The sequence below is a fragment of the Vanellus vanellus genome (assembly GCF_965231255.1).
Source record: "Vanellus vanellus genome assembly, chromosome: 2".
Classification (NCBI taxonomy): Eukaryota; Metazoa; Chordata; class Aves; order Charadriiformes; family Charadriidae; genus Vanellus; species Vanellus vanellus.
In genome coordinates, this window is record NC_138906.1 from 165,700,244 (window position 1) to 165,724,123 (window position 23,880).

At 43.0% G+C, this 23,880-nt stretch overlaps 1 protein-coding gene across 1 annotated transcript in view; it reads right to left on the reverse strand.

The window, feature by feature from the left end:
- Nucleotides 1-17,030, reverse strand: part of TRAPPC9 (trafficking protein particle complex subunit 9) — a gene marked incomplete at both ends in the record, with an annotated part of 532,119 nt that extends 515,089 nt beyond the window's left edge. Inside the window, 4 exons of the mRNA XM_082499259.1 lie at nucleotides 1,931-2,059; nucleotides 4,595-4,740; nucleotides 12,182-12,202; nucleotides 16,447-17,030. Of these exons, the coding sequence (XP_082355385.1) occupies nucleotides 1,931-2,059; nucleotides 4,595-4,740; nucleotides 12,182-12,202; nucleotides 16,447-17,030 (880 nt within the window). The remainder of the gene's footprint in view (nucleotides 1-1,930; nucleotides 2,060-4,594; nucleotides 4,741-12,181; nucleotides 12,203-16,446) is intronic.
- Between the last annotated feature and the right edge of the window lie 6,850 nt (nucleotides 17,031-23,880).

A 23,880-nucleotide genomic window follows, 5' to 3' on the forward strand; every position in this document is an offset into this window, starting at 1 on the left:
TGGCCACCTGGGCACACTGCCGGCTCATATTCAGCTGACTGTCCACCAACACCCTAAGGTCCTTTTCCACCAGGCAGCTTTCCAGCCACTCTTCCCCAATCCTGTAGCGCTGCATGGGGTTGGTGTGACCCAAGTGCAGGACCCACCACTTGGCCTTGTTGAACCTCATACCATTGGCCTTGGTCCATTGATCCAGTCTGGCCAGATCCCTCTGTAGAGCCATCCTACACTCAAGCAGATCAACACGCCCACCTAGCTTAGTGTCATCTGCAAACTTACTGAGGGTGCATTCGATCCCCTCATCCAGATCATTGATAAAGATATTAAAGAGAACAGGCCCCAGCACCAAGCCTGGGGGACACCGCTTGTGACTGGACACCAACTGGATTTAACTCCATTCACCACCACTCTCTGGGCACAGCCAGCCAGCCAGTTTTTTACCCAGCGAAGAGTACACCTGTCCAGGCCATGAGCAGCCAGCTTCTCAAGGAGAACGCTATGGGAAATGGTGTCAAAAGCTTTGCTAAAATCCAGGTAGATAACATCCACAGCTTTTCCCTCATCCACTAAGCAGGTCACCTTATCATAGAAGAAGATCAGGTTTGTCAGGCATGACCTGCCTTTCAGAAACCCATGCTGACTGGGCCTGATCACCCTGTTCTCCTGCATGTGCCGTGTAATGGCACTGAGGATGATCTGTTCCATGACCTTCCCAGGTACCGATGTCAGACTGACTGGCCTGTAGTTCCCTGGATCCTCCTTCCGGCCCTTCTGTTAGTGCTGTCGGTGCCTATGAGTGCTGTGTGTTCTGTCTGTGTGGCTGTGGGCACATACATTGTGCATGCGCCTGTACACCCATTGGGAATGGATGCTCAGCCTTATGACTGGCTGGACCTCGGGCCACGGAGTTGCATCAGCCTTGCCTCTGTCATACTAGCAGATCCAGTAAGTCCTAACAAGGAGTTCCACATCATACCTACAAATTGGATAAAGAATAATTCCTTTCATTTTCTTTTTCATCTGCTAGCTGTATTTTATGTATTCTAGTTCTTCTATCGGAAGAAGCACCGAACCTCTGATCCCTATCCATCCTCTTCCACAACATTCACCGTATTACAGAGCTCTCTCATATTACTCCTCAGTCATCTCTTTTGCAGAACTTCAGAGTTCCAGGTTATTCAGTTATTCTTTGTACAGAAAATATACCAAGATCATCTTTGTTGCCCATCTGCAATCTCCTTCAAGTAGAAAAATGGGAGATAGGGAACGTGAACGCTCTTTTGAGCTGGGAAACTGAAATGGCATACAACATCCCAGATGCAGGTGAACCATAGACTTAATGATTTTTTTTTTTCTTACTGTTACTCTCCTAATAAGTCCTGAAATAGTTTAAGGAGGCCATTTCTCAAAGAACATCTATCATACCAATGTTAATACCATTATCATATTAGTTAAACAATCTGAGAGTTTAGAAAAAGTATACTAAATCTTAAAAATTATGTTGGTTTCTTGGTATTTAGTTAACCAAATCTATTTATTAAATGTTGACTTTAAAATAGCAAAACACCTCTGAACAAATGTATATAACTTATTCTTCTTAACAAGTGCAGCTCTGCCACATCATGTGTACTTTATGAAAACTGTCTGCATCTTCTCCAGCAAAATTCAAACTCACAGACACTATTAACAATCAGACGAAGAGATCGAAAGCTTTGCAACTCTACACAAAGCACACCTGTCGACATTAACACCAAAACAGTAGAAATGTCATTAATGTAAAAGTCTTAAGAAGAAATACAGTTGTCCCCTCCCACCCCCTGGCTCCATTTTATCCTGTTATCAGTATGATTTTACAAAGTTAGGAAGTAGGGAGGAAATTTTTAGATGTTCAGTGGTGGTAAACAGAATAAAAACAAAATCCCATCCTTACCTGGTCTATGCCTGTTGCCTGCCTCAGCAGAAAGAGAACCTCCCTGTGCCCTGCGAGATCCAATTTTACCTCCAGTACCACCTGGATAATGATAGATGACTGATGCTGAGCATAACCCCTCAAGGGCAGCTGTAAAGAAAAAAGACAACAGATTAGTAGACACACTTGCAAGAAGTGAAGTATCATGTAGTAAAGAGTGTTTACACAAACATAAAGTATGCCTCAAATTGGAGACTTAATGACAAAGGTCATGGAAAAGCCTGAGACACTCCACATCCCTTTTACCTCTTTTCACCAGTAAGGTCTACCCTCCCGGGTCCCCAAGACTACTAGCAGAGTCTGTAGGAGTACACACTAGCCACAGCAGAGGAAGAGAGACATACAAAGCACTTAATCCAATTGGACACATGCACAAAACCCAGTAAGATGCATTCATGGATGCCAAGAGAGCTGGCCAATGTGAAGCCTCTCTCTCTTATGACCTCTAACAGGTCATGCCAAGTGGAGGGGTTTCTAATGTCTGGACAAAGGGAAGCAACATAATCTTCTTCAAGAAGGAAGTACCAGGGGTCTACAGGCAGATCAACCTCAGCTCCCTGGCAAGTCTATAAAGAAACCCTTCTGAAAGCCATTTCCAAGCACATGACAGACGAGAAGGCAACTGGGAACAGCAAATACTGGTTTACCAAGGATAAATCATTCCTTGGCAACCTCACTGCCTCCCTACGATGAGATGATTAATGGACAAAGGAACAGCAGTGGATGTTGTATATTTTGACTTTTGCATGACCTTTGAACATGGTCTCCTATAGCATGCGTATAACCAAATTGATGACATAAGATGGGGATAGCTAGCATATAAAGTAGATGTAAAATAGGCTGGACAGCCAGGTTTAAAGGATTGTGATTAGCAGTACAAAGTCCAAATGGTTGCCAGTTAATACTGGTGTCCCTTAGGAATCAATAAAAGGGACAATATTCTAATGTCTTCATTAACAGCTTGGATAATTTCATAGAGCACTCCCAGAAAATTCCTGGATTATACCAAATTGCAAGGGACAGTAGGGCAGACCTTCAATTCAGAGATAACTTGACAGGCAGGAGACATGGGCTGACAGAAACCTCATGCAGTTCAACAAAGGCTCGTTCATCTCCAATGGGATAACCCCATGCAGCAGAGCAGCCTGGGAGCTGACTGGCTAGAAAGCAGCTTTGCAGAAAAGGACCTGGGGGTCCTGGTGGACAACAAGTGAACAGCAGTCAGTAGTAGGCCCTTGCAACAAAGAAGGCCAACTGCATACTGGGCTGTAACAGCCACAGTGTACACGCAAGTGAAGGGAACCATTTATTCTCCTCTATTCTGCATCTGAGAGACCACATTTGGAGCAATGTGTCCACCTTTGGGCTCCCCAGACATTTAACATCCTGAACCAAGTCCAATGGAAGCCATCAAAATAGTCAGGGAGCTAGAACCCACAACATATGAGAAGCAGAGATAAGTGGATTTGTTCAGCCTTAAAGAACAAGAGGCTAAGGGGAGATCTTATTGCTGTCTTTAAAGACCCAGTGGGAAGGTACAGAAGAGGTGGAGTCAGCTGCTTCTCAGAGGTGCGAAGACTGGATGAGGGTCAATGCAAATTAACACAGGAAATTCTGCTTTAATGTAGGAACAATTTGTGGTTTGTTGTTGGGGTTTTTTTCAAACTACTAGCAGCAGAATGTTAGAACAGGTTGCTCAGATTGTAGAACTTCCATCCTTACATATATCTAAACTCAACTGGACAGGTCCCTGAGCAACCTGATTTAAATGGACGTGATATGATCAGACTTGGGGGCTTCCAGAGGTCACTTCCAATCCAAATTATTCTGAGTCTATAAGAATAATTTGGTAGTCCAATAGATGGGCCTTAAAATATTTTCATGGCCTGCAGAAGTAGAAAAGTTCTTCTTTCCTCCTTGAAGAATCCTGAACCATTTAACCTTTTGAAAGAGTACAAGGAAAGAAGCGGAAAGTCAGAAGATGTTATGGTTTTCATAATACGTAATGTAAAGAGCCATTATGAAGCTAAGTGGACTTCCAAGTAGAATGAGAAAGCTAAAAGAACTGGATTCAGCAATTTTCCTAAAAGACTATGAAACTGAGAAGCAGAAACTGTGCTCAAAGATCACTTGTATATTCAATAAATAGAAGAAAGCAGGATGAAATAAAAGAAAAGGAAAGGAGGAAGGAAAAATCGGGAAAAAAAGTGAAGCCTAGGAACTAATGTGAAAGGAAGTTAAACAATTATGGCTTTGGTAGATATAAAGGCAAAAATCTTTTGCTAACAGTCCATAGTAGATACCTACAGAAAGGTTTTTGAAACATCCATACAATCCACTGAAAAAATAAATACCTTTCAGAGAAGTATTAAAAAGTCACATGCAACGTTTTTTTTTTAAGTACGTGGTTTACTGCAATAATACATTTTATGTTGCAGGTTTTCTTAAACACACTACTTTCTCATGCCTTATTATCTAATTTGTATTTCAACTTCTTAGTCACACCCAATATTCAGATTTTGGTCACCAAAATAATTATCATAATAAAGAATAAAAGTTATAGAAGATAGTTTGATTTACTCGGGTTTAGCAACTAATTATTTGATTCACTATCATCAGTAGTACCTCCAAGCCACAGAAAATCATTCACAGACCGCAGAAGTTCCACCGCCATGTGATAATGCACCAAGGAATCTTGTAACATGCCAGCTTGTAAACACAGGTCACCAACATGTTTCCGCATCCGGCCTTGACAACGCTTCTTATAGTGCCTGCAAAATAAAAGGTACAATTTATAGTTATTTACAAGAAATGCTTATCTGAGGTAATAAACACGTAAAGTTAATTTTCTCTCCTCCTTAATAGTAGATCAACATTAATTTACTGCCTTTCTCTGAGCAAACATCAGGTATGAATTCTCATGAGCATAAGATGCAAAAGTAAAAGAACCAACAATTTGAGGATATATTGGAAAAAAAAAGCAATGCATCATGTATATTGGCTACATAGCATTTACGCAGATAGAGTCACATAAAATCAAAAGAAGACTGCACTTCAAAGTGCTTTAATAGCCTTGTCACAAATAAAACAAAACAGAATCATAGAATAGCCCAGATTGGAAGGGACCTCAGAAGATCATCTGGTCCAACCTTTCATGGGAAAGGGGGCCTAGACAAGATTATGACATCTTGAGAACCTCCAAAGCAAGGTTCTCAGAGTCCTTGATTGGTATTTGGCTGCCTTTCCATAGACACCATGGGTTTTTTTTGCTTTTGAGGACACCCAAAAACTCGTTGTTAAGCCAGGGTGGTCTCTTTTTCTGCCTTCTTCCTTTCCCTCAGTAGAGGATGGACTGTTCTTGTGCTTCCAGGAGGCTGTTCTTGAATAACTCCCAGCACTCACAAGCTCTTTTGCCATCCATGGATGCTTCCCATGGAATCCCCCACAGCTGGGCTCTGAGCATATTGAAGTTGGCTCTTCTAAAATCCAGGGGTTCTGTCCTACTACTGGTCTTCAATGTGCTCAGCAGAATCTTAAAATCCACAGTGTCATGATCACTGTATCCAAGGCTATCATTGGTAGTTTTGTTGTCAAATAAGTCGTCTTGGTTTATGAGCAGTAAATCCAGCAATGTGCTGTTCCTAGGCAACATGTCCAGCAAGAAGCTCTCTTCAATGCGTTCCAGGAACCTGATGAACAGCTTGTGCACCGCTGTGTTGTTTTCCCAATAAATGTCTGGGTAATTGAAGTCACCCTTGAGGACTAGGTGCTGTTGGCCTGAGACTTCCTTGAACAGCCTAAGTAAGGTTTTTTTATAGCCTCATCATCCTGATTGGGAAGTCAGGAACACATCTAAGACAAGACCCCCATTGGTGATCTTGATCCAAAGGCATTCGACAGAACTTATGTGGGCTCACCAGCTCACCTCCATACACTCAAATTTTTCTTTTGCATTAAGTGCAACTCTATCCCCTTTTCTTCCCTTCCTATCTTTCTGAAAGTTTGTTGCTTTCCAGAGTGGTCTTCCAGTCAGATAAGTTTTACCACCAAGTTTCTGTGATTCCTATGACAACGTAACTCTCACACTGGGCATGGAGTTCTAGTTCCTCCTGTTTGTTGCCCAGACTGCGTGTATTAGTAAACATGCACTTGAGGTGAGTGGACTTAGGATTCTTGCCTTTGCAGAGGGTTGGGGAGCATGACTCACTACTCTGGTGGGTGTGCTCATCCATCCTATTGCTTATGAATATGCACACATCACAGCTTTGGACACTATCCCCCAAAGTTCATTACTTTAAAGTGTGATTCACTAAATCAGCCAATTTGCTACCAAAGATTCTCCTGCCTCTTCTAGAACGGTAAATCCCATCTCTCCCTAATAACCTATATTCACTGAGGAGTGACCAGCGATCACAGAAATCAAAGCCCTAGGGACAACACCAGCCAGGTACTGATCTGCATGATGTGTTCACTTCTGCGCCCCTATCTCTGACTGGCAAGATAGAGAAGAAAATTATTTTCACAACTGTCCCTTTCACTTGTGCCCCCAGTGTTCTTAAGTCCTGTTTGATCTTGTCCAGGAAAAGAAATAGGGGACAGTATCTGTGCTTTTAACCAGCTGTGGCAATCATCTCCCTGTGACATCCCGGATCTCAGCACCTGGCAAGCAGCAAACTTCCCCCAGCATTAAGGCAAATGGGTGCCTCGGGGCCTTTCGGTACAGAGTCACCCACTACTGGCATTTGTGCTTCCTTTTGTGGCTTTTACTATGTGCTGCTGGTGTGGTTTCTCCCTCCGGATCTTGCTTATGGGTTTTGTCCTCTGCCAAGGCTTCACAACTGTCACTGATCGGTACATCAGCAGAAGGGGAGTGAAGGGACCGCCTGTTCCTATGGGTCACCAGAGACCGTGGTGCCTCCTTCTCCGAGGTGCTGTCTGTGTGCCGTGGAGGTTCTTTGCCTTGTAGAGTCCTTGGAGGTCGATGCCTCAGGGCCCTGCCGTTTCACAGAACGGCCAGGGTTGGAAGGGACCTCTGGAGATCATCTACTCCAACCCCCAACTCTCTTCTCACCACGCCTGAAACGCTGCTGTTTCTCCTTCTCCCTCCCGAATTCAGCACCGCCGCCAACTGCCTCCTGCAGCTCCTCCACCCGCTGCCTCAGCGGCCCCGCCAGAGCCCCCCCGGCGCAGGCGAAGCTTCCACCCTCCTCCCCGCAGCAGCCCGGGGCGCAGCGCTCGCAGCCCCCCGCCCGGGCAGCGGCCGCCCCGAGAGCGGCTCCGTCGGGGCGCTGCCTCCCCTCGCCCCCGGCCTGGCGAGGCGGAGCCGCCTCCCGCCCGCGGCAGCGCACAGCCCTCGCCCGGGCTCCGCCGCCCCGGCACGGCAGCGCCGCCTCACGGGCGCTCCCCGTTGCCCCCGGGCGCCGGGTAAGCTCGCACGGCCGCCGGCGAGCGGGGCCGAGCGCCGGGGCGGCAGCCGCAGCCCGCAGGCGGGTGGGGCGAGCAGCGGCCCTTCCCGCACCAGCCGCTGCGCCGCTGCCCTCAGGCGCCGCTGCCCGGGGCCGGTTCTCCGCGGGCCCCCGCGCTGTGAGCGGGCCGCGGGCACAGCCGGCACCGGCCGCCCCGCTCCTCCGGTGGGAGCCGTCCCCGGTCCCTCCCCGCACACGGCCCGGGGGCGGCGAGGCCCGCGGCCCCCTCAGGCACCTGGCGCTGCCCTCGGCTCCGGCGTCGGCTTCCCAAGGGTTGTAAAAACTAAAGAGTTGCTTATGTTTGTAAAGAAATACTATTTTTTTTTACAAGCGTAACGGTCCCGAAACAGGTATGTTTTTCTTTTAAAGGGATTATGAGTGAAAGAGTGGATTAAGCCTTCACCACCTTTTTGCATCCTACTCTGCGCTCACAGACCCAACACGTCCACTGCCACTTCTAACAGGCGTTCTTTTGCTACTCCTTTTTTTCACTTATTGAAATAAATGGTGAAGTTCTTTCCTTTCCCAAACAAAATTAATCCCCAAGGCCAACGAAGTCCTGCTGAAAATATTAAACGGTCACTTTGCTACAACTGAAAAGGCACTTTGGGCACAAACCCACGCGATAAATGCTCTAACCTTACTACTGAGTAGTTTTTAGTAAGTGGCAGCAAAAGAATGCCGCAGATGTAAAGACACCTCATGGTTTAAGTCAGGGTTCAGATCAACGCTGCTCCCCGAGCCCATCAGCGATTCTCCCGTTCTCCCTCCTGAAAAAGTACTCCCCAGCAAGAATGTCCTTGCTTTACCTCAGAAAACTATTTTTCATAGAGAAAAATTAAACATCAACTTAGATAACTTTACTCATTTATCTACATTATTCCAATAGTATATCCTTTTCTTCTAACAATGTCTAAATATATACAGAGGCATACTATTTCATTGTCCAAACTTTACACCAAGAAGAAAAAAAAATCTTTTTTCTTTGGATGGTTTAAACTAAAGTTACCTGAGCATGAAATTTTTAATTAAAAGAATTCTGTAGATGTCATTATTTTATACGTGAAGAATCTCCAAAGAATCTGGTTATAAGGGGTTTCCAAAAATACAAAGAACAATCTCAGATTGACTGTCATAGTTCTACATTTTTAGCTTTTAGTAGATGTAGTGATACTTTTCCAATTAAACTTATTCCAACAGAGTATCTTTAAAAAGATTACCTAGCATATTTGAACCTAACAATTTAAAAAAAAAATAAAACACCAAAATAAAAACCCCAAACCACTCAGGGTAACATGCGTTCTCCAGCTGCTGAACTCTTATTCCCTAGAGCAAGGCTGGAATATAAGAGGAAATGCCACCGTTACGGAATGAAATGGGGTTTGGGGTGGTGGGGGCTTTTCCAGCAAAGAACTTCCCAGAGGGCCCTAGAGATGAATTAAAGCGTAACTGAAACAATCTCTCATAACTCATCTGAACAGACTGTCCTCATCAAGTCTCTACTGTGGAAAAAAAAAAAAGTGAGACAGAACATATGAAGTACAAGGGTAGGAATAAACATATTAATTTATTTCCTTTAGATTTTAAGGCAGAAAGGCCAGGAGAAATGGTAATAATAAAACTAATTAGACGTTACTGGCTTGTTTGCTTTGGAGGTTCTTGGGTCGTTTGTTTTTTTTTTTTTACACCAAAGAAAAGTATCAAGTCCAAAGGATAATATTCCTTGGAGTTGGTTTAAAAAGAAAAAAAAAAAAAAAAAAAAAAGGAGTTCATCAAGAAGATGAAGAATAACTGATTCATATGGATAGAGGACAGAAATTTAAAAAGAGAAGACAATGGAAGCACATACAATATCCTCATAGAAATTAAATGGAAAATCAATCCAAACCAGTGTCATTGTTTACAAGAAAAACTGGAAATTATGAAAGGAGACAAGAAGCACATCTCCTATTGCTCCTCTCCAACTAAAAAGTTACAAATAATTCCTATATAAATGTTCCTACATTTCTGATCTACCACATCATATTCACAACTGATGTGAAGATGATGACATACGAGATGACTGCTGTTCTTTACCTTTCAGATGTGTCAAGAAATTGCAACATTTCTTATCTTTTCTTTTTCAACACACATGTACTTTACAGATCTTTTTAAGAAAAAATATTCAAGAAAATTCAAAGTGAAAACTAAAGCTGCTTTGCCCAAACTATTGCAGGGCACCAAATCTTACCCAGATTTCAGTCTGAGCTTTGGGTTATAGAGAAATACCTCGGTCAAACATTTACTTTGTAGTCTTGAATCAGTATTGTATAGGAGAGTATAAACTGTTTACAAGTCAGGCTTTACTAATCTCTGCACTGCAGAACAAAATTAAGATTATAAGTGTTATATTGCTCTTAACCTTTTTTTTTCTTTACACTGAATAAATAGCAGAATTGGAGAATCATTGGTTCCTTATGCAGCTATAATTCCTTTCAAAGATGCTAACACTTTAAATTCCCTCTCTCTACACTTTCAAGTAATCTCTTTGTTTATGGAAAAATTACATTTCTTCTTCTCTCCAAATTGTAGGTTTTAAGAGTTTTTTCCAGATTGTATACAATTAAGTTCATAAATATGAGTCATATAGCAAAAGGAAAAGAGATGGTGCCAGACTCCTAAATCAGAACCTAATAGCAGAATTATTTCAATCACACTGCCTCACCAACAGCTCTTCCTAACCAATACTTAATTTTGCTGAAGATTTATGCATATGTCAATATATGCAAGGTTTGAATGCATTTATTCACTTAGATGTCAATAAACATTGTTCATACAAAACACTTCTCTTTTAGAAACTCTCCTTATTTATAAACAAACAGATAATTTATTCCTGGTGATGAAGAAATTTGCTATTAATTATTCAAAGACTGAATTAATTCCATCTACTTTTAGGCTTTTAAATGTGGTGCCAAGACAGGATTTATCTCCTACAGTTCCTGCAAGCCTTCACCATTCTCCTGGAAAACATTTTTTTACTAATCGTAGGGTAAGTTTACACTGTACAAATGTATAAACTGCATCTTAATTTAGCACTCACAATTAAGTACAGAGAATTCAGGCTTCAACTCCCCCGATTACTGCAAGCATCTCCAAAACAACAAAAGACAAAGATTTCATTGAAATGAAACCCATTCTCCACAGATAGCAAAACTTAATTTACCTTGTATTTGGGAAACTTGTTTTGAAAAAAAATTAATATCTACAATGTCAGGCTGTTAAAAGCATGTCTAAGTGACTGATGGTTTCTTCAATGCATACTGGGATCCAAATTTAATGGAAAAAATCCTCAAAGCAGGACACGTGCATATATATATCAGCATAAAATTATGTTTATTCATTTTAATACCTAACTTTGCTTCACAGCTTTACCTGAAGAATCGGGCCACAAAGCTGAAAGTGAGAAGCTTATAGATATCTTCTAATTTACTTTTTATTTAAATGCTGTTTAATTATTTTGGCTTTCTACTGCTTAATCCTAATCTATCTGAGGACAGGAAGTCCACGTAAATTAACTGCTACTTTTTCTAGGACAAGATGACAATATTTTTCCAGGTCAGCTCCTTGTAGTTACCTCCTGCTAAAAGCTGTTCCTATTTATTTTTCCTCTAAAAGATCATCTAAGACACTAAGTCTCAAGACTTGATGTGCCCAAGTCTCACTGAAAGGCACATCACAAATGCCTTCTGGAGTGTGACACACTCAGAAATATCCTCAAGGAAGGCAATGCCACATAACGCAGGACCACATGTGGAATAGTCCATAGTGTCAGTCATCCCAACTCCTCTTCAGAAGGTCCTCTCCTCAACACATGTACACATACAGCTGACTACAAAACTAATTTAAACTCTTCTCTGAAGTTAGTCGTGTTAAGTTGGTACCTAACACGCTCTTTATATTCTCTTCAGAATAATAACCACAATCATTACCATCAGTGACCACTATTACTACTCCAAACTGGTGGACAAACCAACCTGTTCCAGGAACCAAAAAAGCACTACTCTACACCATTTCCGTTTCTACCTCATTTGCTAGATAGGATACATGTTTTACCCCTTCATCCCCAACTCTTTTCTAGGAACCCAGGATCATTTTATGGAAAATTCAGAGCAACAATATTATATTTCAAGACAGAATTTATTTTCACTACAAACCATCCAGCAACAGGTTTGAAGGAATTTCGGGATCCCCAAAATTTCAAAGTGGCTAAATTTAAAAACAAGAAACATGCAAAATGAATTTGCAAAAGTATTCATGCAAAATGCTTCAACAAAAGTTTCCATCAAATTCTGCCGATTCCCATTAGCATGCAGAACTAAGATATCACCAATCATAACATTATCCAGCCTTAAAAGACATAGGTACGGCATTTGATCGACTGCCAGAACTTTTGAATTTGGAAACCAAACACAGGCAGCAATAGCTTCATGGCTTTGGAGTTTAAAAAATAAAGCAAATTCCAGAGGCCAGCAGCCGCCTAAGCAAATTATGTGTCCTACAAAAAAAAATCAGCATTGCTACCAAATATAATTGCTAAACACACCAAAAGGGGTCAACCACAGTAGTAAGGCTCCAGGCAGCAATTATTTGTGTGTGTTATGAAAAATAAATATAAAAAGCAACACTAAAATATGCAATGAAGGTGGAGTGGAAAGGCAGTACATGGAAGAAAGCTAACTATTTTTAAATATACGCAATCGCAGCCTACCTTTTTAGACCCAACAACAAACTCACAGGGCAGTATGAGAGAAGAAGAAAAAAAAAAAAAGAAAGGAACAAAATAAAAATTAGAAAGACAGAGAACAGAAAGAAAATTAACACCCACATACACATACTGAGATACCATAAACTTTGATAAATCAGTGAGCAAATCCCATCTACGATACAGTGTAGAAAGACACATCTATAAATAGAGCCCTACTTTCTCATCACTCAATGGTATATAAATGGAAGCCTTACCAGTATTAAAAAAGAAAGAAACTAAGACACAAACTGATGTAAACAACATTAAAATGAGCTTATCCAAGTAGATCTCTAATCATACATGAGTATGTTTATTTTTTTAGCTGAAAAACAGAAACAAAATAGATTAAACAAATGGGATTTCTGGTATTTCTGGCAAGTATGTTACCTGGGTTCAAATTTGTAGGACCTTTGTATCATTGTGAGAACATGCATTTCTATCCTTTTCAGTCTCCCGGCCTCTACAAATAACTATCAAGTACAACTGATTTCAGAAACTTTTTTAATTATCCTCAGCAGCCCTGTGACCAGATAAATATTCTACCTAATCTAGAGATGAAGAAACAGAAAGAAAAATTAACAGATTTGCCAGGATCACCTATTGGCTGAGTGCTCTAGGAATTAAACCAAGGTCAGACTCCCAGTCCTACAACTTCTAGTTAACAGGACAATCTTTCTTCAAAACTTCTTATGACTTAATTCCACTATTTTTCATACATAAAGTTTTCTACCAGCCAAAAAAAAATATTCTACACAAATAATATAGTGGTATATCATCTCAGTACACGTTCTGGGAATGCTGTCTCTTCTGCTCATTTTACAATTTTGTACTCATTTACAGCTTGCAAAAGACAAATATCAGCTCCACTTTTTCCAAGAATTATCTTATTTGAAATGCATCTTAGTAATCCATGTTCCTAATTTATGAACTCTGCAACTTAAAAGAAGCCAATCATGTTGCAATTATTATGCAACCAAATTAATTGCAGTCTTACTAACTGGGTGAGCAAGAAGATCGGTTCCATGTATCTAGTCCAGATCATAACATAAGTTATTAACCTTAGTACTTTACAATAAATTGCTTGGAAAAAAGTCTCTTTTAAGATTCAAAAAAAGTTCAGTAGCTTTAATTAGTCTTCAAATCATGTGATCGTAATTACTGCATCCCATGTAACTTCTTAACATATCCTCCATTCAGTGTATCAACCCAGTTCATTAGCTCAAGGTTACAGCTGCACTCTACATCTAATGAGACCTTTGCTACACATTGTGAAATTTCACTTCCACTTTAGAAGTTACAGGAAAAGATATGCTTATTTAGCCTAAGTAGACTTCTGCAACTACAGCAGCAAAGACATGTACTGTTATAAGCAAAGAGAGTGTGCCTTCTCTTCCATCTATTTGTATTTGTGCTTTTTAACCAGTTAGTTGTCCACTGACTGGGAGGTCAGGATACGTTATATACATAACATTTAAAAAAGGGATGGAGAGTATATAAAAGAGAGTAAGGGGACATTTGTTGCCTTTAATCCTCTAGAAATTTCCACCTAGTCTAGAAAAAGCTGTTTCATTTGCCTCACTATCTCAATAATATAATCTTTTTTTTTATTTCATACTTTAAACTCATTATCCTGACAGACTCAAAACCAACAAAGTAGCAAAAGTTGTTCTACCAGATGTTCTCATAGGCCCTCCATGCATTCAGACAACCTTTACCCCTCCCCGAACAGAATTATACAACATATCTTCGAAAAAATGGAAACTGGAGTCTGAAGAAGGTTCTTTCTAGCCCTGTATCTCCCCATTATGACTTAATGCAATGCTTTCCCCTTTACTGAGGAATCTGTCACCGCAAAAGAGAACATGTTACAATAGGAACCTTTTATTGCAACCCAAGTACTAAAATGCAATATATTACCATTTCACATCTAAAGACTTAGGCTTGAAAGTGTAGGTTAGTTTAATAAACTGATCTTAGTTCAACCACAGTTCACAGTTCATTTCTGCTAAGTAGAAGACAGAAGCAGAGATGTGTTGTGCTATGTGAAAGGTCCCTGTGCAGAGACGCTCAGGTACACCCTGGACACTTATTTCTAACTCAAAGACAACTCCTTGTTTCAATACAACTGATCTTTATGTGGGATTACGTAAATTTCTCCTTTCTGCTACAAAACTCAGAGATTAAAAAACAAAGTCCAGGCATTAACGGTATTTCCTTACTCAGCCATGCAAAATACTAAACTGAGTATAAAGATATTTTAATTCAGCTTGCTTATCCTACATCTATAGATCCTAAGTTTTAAAAAAAAAAAACAGAAGTACTAACTCCATAGCAGAAATAAAAAGTTGAAAAACTTTCTTAGGGAAGAGAAAGAGGAAATATTAGAATATTTAATACCTTTTCTTTGAGCAGTTAAGTGCCACTAACATTTAAAGTATATCCATTGATCTGCACTTAGTAAAAAAACAGTTGGTATTCAAACCACCAAGCAAGGCTGTTTGCATACCTGACCCAGTGCTTAACTCTGTATAAACCCATATGTTTACAGAACCAGGGGCATACAGCTTCCATTTTGCAAAGGATTCAAGCATCACACTTAATCTGTTTCAACTCTTCAGTGTAAAAGCATAAAATATCTTCTCAGATATGTAGGGACAAACATACTACCTGTTATTTGAAATCCCCGCCGGTTCAGAACTTCACAGAAAATATTTGGCCACTAGCTACATCACAGCCACTACTCATAAATAAGTAATTTATGTAAGGAACTAACTTCCAAAGTACAACTTGGAAGCATGCTATTTAAAAGACACAATTGAGCAGCATAATTAATTCTGATTTTGAGATTCTTGGCCAAAACCTGTAGTTTTCTTCATTAATTGGAACAGGAGGTCTTCATGATTAAGTTCAACTAAAATTCATCTAAACTGAGTAATTAAAGCTGAGATTCTAAAAGGGCTCATCTAGTCTACAAAACTTTACCACCCAGTGCAGAGCACAAAAAACCAGTAACATAGTAATTTATACTGCTAACAAAAGTTGAATAGTGTGGGGATTAACCACAACACTGTAAGAGTAGCTCGAGTAGGGAACAACAGGGATAAGCAAGTCAGAGCAAAGAGGAGCGGGACCAGGGGAGAAAGATACTGTTGGCCCTTCAAGCAGCCAGAGATAATTTAATGGAGGGCTTCAAACTAATTAGAAACTTAGAATACTTTCTTCCAGTATATCACATTCTTATACCAAGATTCTAAAGCTGGGACTAATTATGCAGGCAGAGATGATTAACACGATCAGAAGGCTTCACAGATCTGCCTGGACAGCTCTGGACAACCCAGCCCAGATACCTCTGAGCTTTTACACACAACAACCTCCGCTGGCAACCCTAGTAGTACAGGACAGATGTGGAAGATACCATCCCACACATACTATGTATTTCGATAGGGCTTCCACACCTCTATCTTTTCCAAAACAAAAAGAAGATGGTTGCTTCTGTCCTTTGGATGTGACTGTGAACAGCAGAGTCATGTTGTGCACCTGCCTATATCTAGAAAGCCAGAATTACTAATCCCTAATACCAGAACTATGTAACACTCAAATCTGAAAGCTGAGCATGCGAAAGGTTAGGAAGGAAAGATGTGATATGGAGAAAAAAAAAAAAACCAAAAAAAAAAAAAAGCACAAACCAAACTATTACATACACAAAGCCAAAGAGAAAAGTTATGAGAAGAATGGTAGCAAAACAAGACGGGTCAAGAATATAGAATAATTAAATAAAAACAAAAAACAAGGAAAGATGCTAGACTTAGTCACCAAAATAAATGGTCATTGTTTCATCAGATGCAAAAGTAGACAGCGGCTTAGGGGAAAAAAAACACCACAGTAAGTAGGATTATTCAAATACTACTCAACATAATATAAAATTATTTTTCATTGCCATTAATTGAATTTCTTTATTTATACTGTATATCTATAAACCATTTGAAGCTTTCCAGCAAAAAGTTTCTTTATAGCAGAATCTGTCAAACCTTTCCTGTGACTTTTTCCTACTATTTGATTAGCCTCATAAATTAAATATATATATATATAAACTGAAAACATCAACTACAGTCAGACTGTGAATTAAATTCTCTTAAATTACAGCAGACATACACACTAAGATAATAACAAAGTACATTTTGTCCTTTCTAATAGGCTTATTCTAAAGGCTAGCAATTGCCACTGCTTACCTACTATCTGTGTCCAGACCTACAAAATCCTTCTTCTCAAAAGGAACACACAGGAGCGGGATCTTGTCTCCAGACTTATCAGTGGCTCTGTCAAGCCGCTTAGACTCCAACACTATGAAGAGGGATTCAATAAAATCTTCTATTCTCTTCTCCACAGTTTCACATTCATCATAACTGGGATAAAACGCCACATCTGTGCGGGGTTGTTCCGCAATCTCTCCTTGAAGCCCAAAGACAAACAACCGGGAATCATAGAGAGTAGAACCATACATTTCCTTTTGAAGATGGAATTTTTCAAAAGTCTGAGGCCAGTCCTTTGCAGAAGAACAGTCCGTAATAGTTATCAGCCCCACAACTTTCCGGTGTGTCTGAAAATCCCCCCATTCGTTGTTCTCTGGGGGATAATGGTGTCTATAACGGATATACAATACACGCTGAGAGTCGCGCACATTAACTTGACTCACTGCTGAAATGCGCTTGTAGATCCTGAAAAAGCTCTCTTCAGGTACAATACCAACTGGCTGAACCACAACCAGGAGAGTCTGATGGTCCTCAGCACACTGCATGTAGTCAGGAACACTCATTTTGCATCAACTGCAGGCTAGTAAAAGAAAAATGTATATTATTTTTTAACATTGTGAAGTACACATGGTTGCTGAATCAAACCAGGACTTTGATGCTAACCACTTCTGCATCCTGGATATATGTGCTACAACACTAATACTTTCTTTCATTGTTTTACTAAATCTTCAAACGTGCAGCCTACTGACAAAGTTACACAGCGCACGCAGAGTGTTCTTAGCCACATATCAGCATGGCCACAAGCAAAAAAAAAAAAAAAAAAAAAAATCCGTAAATTGGGTTTTTCCAGCCGAATCGGTTTCCCCATTCACAATGCAGCTACACAAGCCAACCCAACACAGCTGGCAGCAGAGAGTGTCTCCCCACCACGGCTGCAGACCAAATGCTGCTCAGCAGAGAGGTCCTCCGAGGCTGCAGCTCTCCAGCCTGGCTCCATGACATGGGGACATTCGTGTGAGGTGCGATGTAAACAGACACCAAATCGGAGCGACCAAACTTTACATGGCTGTCAGCGCCCGCATCGGGCCCGGCAGAGGGGAACCAGGGCCGCAATGCTTATTTTTAAAGTGAAGTCATTATTTTCTCAAAACACGTGCGGGTTCGTCAGAAGGACCAGGCAATGTTTCTGCTTTTATATTTAAATATTTAGAATTCCTTCTCCCCTGAGCTGTCTGAAACCGATTACTGGACGGCAGCTGTGTCCTAAACAGAGGAACACACAGCTACGCCCCCCTCGCATCTCCTCCGAGACCTCCTGGACCACACAGAACCCTTGGTGCGTTTCGGTTCCAAAGCACCCTATAAAATGTACAAACCACCAAAAAAAAAAAAAAAAAACGAAACCCACCAAAAAAAAAAAAAAAACCAAAACACCAAACCCAGCTTTAGACTGACACGACTTGGTTTTACCAAACAAAACGAAGAAAAAGCGCTTTGAGCCCGGGAGCGCAGGTGGCAGCGAAGCAGCCGGTTGGGGAGGAGGGGTTCCTCACAGCCCCCGGCAGCGCGAAGGCTGCGTGAGGTAAAGACCCTCTCCACCCCCCGTCCCCCCCTCCTCCGGCTGCCCGACGCGCAGCGGGCAGAGCACCGCCCGGCCCCCCGCTGCCCGTCCCGCCTCAGCGGGAGGCCGCGTCCCGCCGCAGCGGGCGGGCAGAGCGCTGAGGAAGGAAGGTGGGGGCCGAGGGGCAGCGTGAGCGGGGAGGCCCGGGGGAGCGGCTGTGGGGGCAGCGGGGAGGGGGCATGAGCCTGAGGGGGTGAAGGAGGGGAGATGGCCACTTCAGGGCCGGCGCGGGCTCCCGGGTGGGTAACGCGGGGGGGGAAGGGGAGGGGGGCACTCACAGCCGGGACAGGAACCGCCCCCGCCTCCTCCTGCTGCCGGACGCGCGGGGCGGGCAGGGGCGGGGCGCGGCGGAACTGACGGCAATGGGCGCTCGCGGCCCCGCCCCGCCCCGCCCCGCCGAGGGAGGGCGGCGCATGCGCAAAGCGGCAGTGGGGGTAGCGGGAGGCTGATGGGGCGGGTGGCTGGCCGGTCGCTGCCCGTGGTGTTTCTCTCCGCGTTTTCTTGGGGAGTCCGCTGCCGGTATGAGGCGTTCCTCGACGAGGAGTTCATTAAAAGGAACGAGCAGTCAGCCGGCAGGTGAATCCCAGCGGCCAATATCTCTTCCTACCGTGTAACTGAAAACTTTAGGGGTTCTGACGCTTGGCCACAAGTGAGCCTTCCTTCAGAATTTCCAAATCCTGAAATCGAACCTGGGTGTCTTGTACCTTAAAGGGCAAAAATCCAGAAGACTCTGGGAAGGATGAGCCTTGTGTGGCAGTTAGGGTGCTGTGGAGGATATGGGAACCGCATGAAGCTCAATGAGGCCGATTGCAGGGTCCTGCACGTGTCAGGGCAGCCCCCGGTATCCACACAGGCTGGGGGTGAAGGGATGGAGAGCAGCCCTGAGGAGAAGGACTTGGGGGTGTTGGTGGATGAGAAGCTCAACATGAGCCAGCAGTGTGCACTCGCAGCCCAGAAGGCCAACCGTATCCTGGGCAGCATCCCCAGCAGCGTGGCCAGCAGGGCAAGGGAGGGGATTCGGCCCCTCTACTCTGCTCTGGTGAGACCCCACCTGGAGTACTGCATCCAGCTCCAGAGCCCTCAATATGAGAAGGACATGAACCTGTTGGAGCGGGTCCAGAGGAGGGCCACAAAGATGTTCAGAGAGATGGAACACCTCTGCTATGAGGACAGGCTGAGAGAGTTGGGGTTGTTCAGCCTGGAGAAGAGAAGGCTCCAGGAAGACCTTATAGCAGTGAGGGAGGACAGACTACTGGAAAGGCACCCTACCTGAAAGGTAGTTGTAGAGAACGATAAGGTCTCCCCTCAGCCTCCTCTTCTCCAGGCTAAACAACCCCAGTTCCCTCAGCCGCTCCTCATAAGACTTGTGCTCCAGACACCTCATGGGCTTTGTTGCCCTTCTCTGGACGCCCTCCAGAACGTCAATGTCTCTTCTGTAGTGAGGGGCCCAAAATTGAACAGTATTCGATGTGGGGCCTTGTGCTGAGTACAGGGGGACAATCACTCCCCTAGTCCTGCTGGCCACACTATTCCTGATACAAGCCAGGATGCTGTTGGCCTTCTTGGCCACCTGGGCACACTGCCGGCTCATATTCAGCCGGCCATCCACCAACACCCCGAGGTCCTTTTCCACCAGGCAGCTTTCCAGCCACTCTTCCCCAAGCATGTAGCGCTGCATGAGGTTGTTGTGACCCAAGTGCAGGACCCGGCACTTGGCCTTGTTGAACTTCATACCACAGGCCTTGGCCCATCAATCCAGCCTGTCCAGATCCCTCTGTAGAGCCATCCTACACTCAAGCAGATCAACACGCCCACCCAACTTCGTGTCATCTGCAAACTTACTGAGGGTGCACTCAATCCTGTCATCCAGGTCATTGATAAAGATATTAAAGAGAACCAGCCCCAGTACTGAGCCCTGGGGAACACCATTTGTGACCAACTGGATGTAACTCCATTCACCACCACTCTTTGGGCCTGGCCTTCTAGCCAGTTTTTTATTCAGTGAAGAGTATGCCCATCCAAGCCATGAGCAGCCAGTTTCTCCAGCAGAATGCTGTGGGGAACAGAGTCAAAGGCTTTACTAAAGTCAAGGTCAACAACATCCACGTCCCTTCCCTCATTCACTAAGCAGGTCACCTTGTTATAGAAGGAGATCAGGTTAGTCAAGCAGGACCCATGCTTTCATGAACCCATGCTGACTGGGCCTGATCACCTCATTGTCCTGTACATGCCGCGTAATGACACTCAAGACAATCTGCTCCATAACCTTCCCCAGCACCAAGGTCAGGCTGACAGGCCTGTAGTTCCCTGGATCCTCCTTCCAGCCCTTCCTGTAGATAAGCATCACATTTGCTCACCTCCAGTCAACTGGGACCTCCCCGGTTAGCCAGGACTGCTGAGAAATGATGGAAAGCGTCTTGGTGAGCACTTCCACCAGCTCCCTCGGTACCCTCGGGTAGAACCCATCTGGCCCCATAGACTTGTGTGTATCTAAGTGCTGTAGCAGGTCACTCACCATTTCCTCTTGGATTATGGGGTCTTCATTCTGCTCCCCATCCCTGTCTTCCAGCTCAGGGGGCTGGGAACCCGGAGAACAATTGGTCTTACTATTAAAGAATGAGGCAAAGAAGGCATTAAATACCTCAGCCTTTTCCTCTCCCCTTGTCACTGTGTTTCCCCTCACATCCAATAAAGGATGGAGATTCTCCTTAGCCCTCCTTTTGTTGTGAACATATTTATAGAAACATTTTTATTGTCTTTTACTGCAGTAGCCAAATTAAGTTCTAGTTGGGCTTTGGCCCTTCTAATTTTCCCCCTGCTTAACCTCACAACATCCTTGTAGTCCTCCAGAGTTGCCTGCCCCTTCTTCCATAGGTCATAAACTCTCCTTTTCCCCCTGAGTTCCAGGCAAAGCTCTCTGTTCAGCCATGCCAGTCTTCTTCCCTGCCAGCTCGTCTTTTGGCACATAGGGACAGCCTGCACCCGCACCTGTAAGATTTCCTCCTCAACAGGTCTGTCCCAGGGATGGTAGGGTGCCTTTCCAGTAGTCTGTCCTCCCTCTCAGCCTCCGTGATACGAATTCAAAGATGACACAGATTGAACTGGAATTTTCAATTAGAGCAGTTCTCTGGACTTTAGAAAGAACACAAAGCTCAGAAGCTGCACACCCCTTTCAGGAGGGAAGATGGGTATGTTCAAACTTGGCCAAATTTAGGATGGAGGGGACAGAGAGTGACAGTTCTAAATAAAGAAAGTAACTGATTTTCTCTCACATAATTTTACCGGGAAGGTAACTAGAAGCATTTCTTACAGTGAAGTGATTGCTACATTTACTTCTACAATATTGATGGAGTACTACCTGGGTGGCAAATACTGACGGTGTATTTGGTTGCAATATCAGTGATACCAAAATACCTCAAAGATTCGGTCTCCTGTAAACACAGCCAATGCTCAGCATTATTGTCATGGTTTAACTCCAGACGGCAACTAAGCATCACACAGCCTCTCGCTTACTCTGCCCTGGTGGGAGAAGGGAGAGAATCGGAAGGGTAAAAGTGAGGAAAAACTCGTGGGTTGAGATAAAGACAGTTTAACAGGTAAAGCAAAAGCTGCCCACGCATGCAAAGCAAAACAGGGAATTAGTTCACTACTTCCCATCGCAGGCAGGTGTTCAGACATCTCCAGGAAAGCAGGGCTCCATCATCCATAACGGTTACTTGGGAAGACAAACTCCATAACTCCACACGTTTCCCCTTCCTCCTCCTTCCCCCAGCTTTATACACTGAGCATGACATCATATGGTATGGAATATTCCTTTGGTCAGTGGGGGTCAGCTGTCCCGGCTGTGTCCCCTCCCATCTTCTTGTGCGCCCCCAGCCTACTCGTTGGTGGGGTGGGGTGGGAAGCAGAGAAGGCCTCGGTGCTGTGTAACGTTATAGAAGAACTTTGACTAACTGTATTCTTCACTCTGAATAGTCTCATTTGGCATTAGTGGCTTGGCATTAGCAGCTAAAGTAGCTGAAGCCTTAGGCCGCAGGAGCTGACCATGTGTAAACTTTTTGATAAAACTAACTCCTAACAAAGAACTCACTGAATTCAGAAGATATGAGCAGAATTAAGATGATGAGGACCAAGGAGGCAATTCCAAGAGAATGAAGTAACTTCAGAAGAAGGTCAGCCCAGTGGCAGTAAAAACCATTAAGAAATCAAGAGGCCACTGACCAGAATTAAGTGGTTGGACTTGGGGATCAGGTGATGGGTGATACAGATATAATTGAGAGGCGTGAACTGGGGTAGGGGTCCATCTCCAGAAGCACACAGATCGAGCTGTAACCTAAGAACTAATAAAAGACTAACTGGAAACCTTCACTTGGACTTTTCAATCTCAACGGGATTGGAGGGTCCGACCCTGTTACAGTGGCCAGCGTGTGTAAATCCATAACTGTAAACACCTCTCGGCAATAACGAAAACATCCCTGTATTATCAACAGTGCTTTCAGCACAAATCCAAAACATAGTCCCATACTGGCTACTATGAAGAAAATTAACTCTACCCCAGCCAAAACCAGCACAACTATTCATAAATCTACCCACTAGCACTGGTTGGACAGGGTTTTAGAAACATTTTTTGACGTAGTTCATCTCAGCAGTTTATTGTTGTTTCCCTTCTTCCCTACAAGACAAAAAGGTGATGACAATATATGGCTTGCATTTATTAAGATATTTATTACTAAATGTACATCAGACTATCTAATATTTTAGCATCTCTAGAAGATAATTCAGACTGTGGCTCTGTAAATGCTGTGTTCTAGAGCTTTCTCATTGCCATTAAGCTACTCAATCTCCTGAGATCCTCCAGGATGAAGGTATGTAATGTTCTGAATAATTCCAAGTGGCAGAGCAACTCTGGAGAAAAGTTGCCTCAATGTGTTTCTATCAAAAACGGAAATGGAAGATTACATGTAGTATTGTCTGCCTAAAAGCTTGGCTTCCATTAAATTCCTTTTGCTTTTGAAGATGTTCATCGCTACAGCTATTCTAATGAAGGAACTCCTCCACGGAGAGCCTTCCCTGAGACTTCCAACTGTTTAGGTATCTTAAAGTAACCGTTGTCAGTTCAGTCATTTTCTGCTTGCGTTTGTGCATTAACATATAACTTACCAACTGCTGAGATTTATCTCGTACTTTGAATATGACACAACCTTTGTACCCCTACCAAATAACACTTCAAGTCCCCTCAGAATAGCTTTTTTGCAGCATGCAAAAAATACTTCTGCTTCATCATGAACTTGTGTTTTCACTGTTTATAAATGCTGTTTTTACATAGCACTACTGAAAATGTAGAGAATGCTACTACAGAAGTTTTGTTGCAGTATGCATCTTGTGCTAGACACCTCTTTCTTTTAATATAACCTGACATTTATTATTGTCTGTGCCAACTACTTATCCGTGTATTGTGTTTACTCTTTGCCAGACTGACTTCAGCTCCCTCCCTTGTTTGCTGACACATGCAGATTTTTCCCTAGTCCAGCACTTATCCACTATTCTTTACACAATAATGGTCAATTTCATTATTTTTTGTGATTACAGATCATAAATAATTAATTCTCTAATTAGTCTATTAACTTCTTAAATGTGTATTAATTGGTTTTAAAATGTCACCCAGCAACAGTGGCCAATCTTTTTAGCTATGCTCTGCTTTTGTGCACAGAAAATGTATTCTTCAGGGGTTTTTTTGCTTTGTCAAGCAACTTACAGTCATCACATTCTCTCTAGAATAAATGGAAGATCAG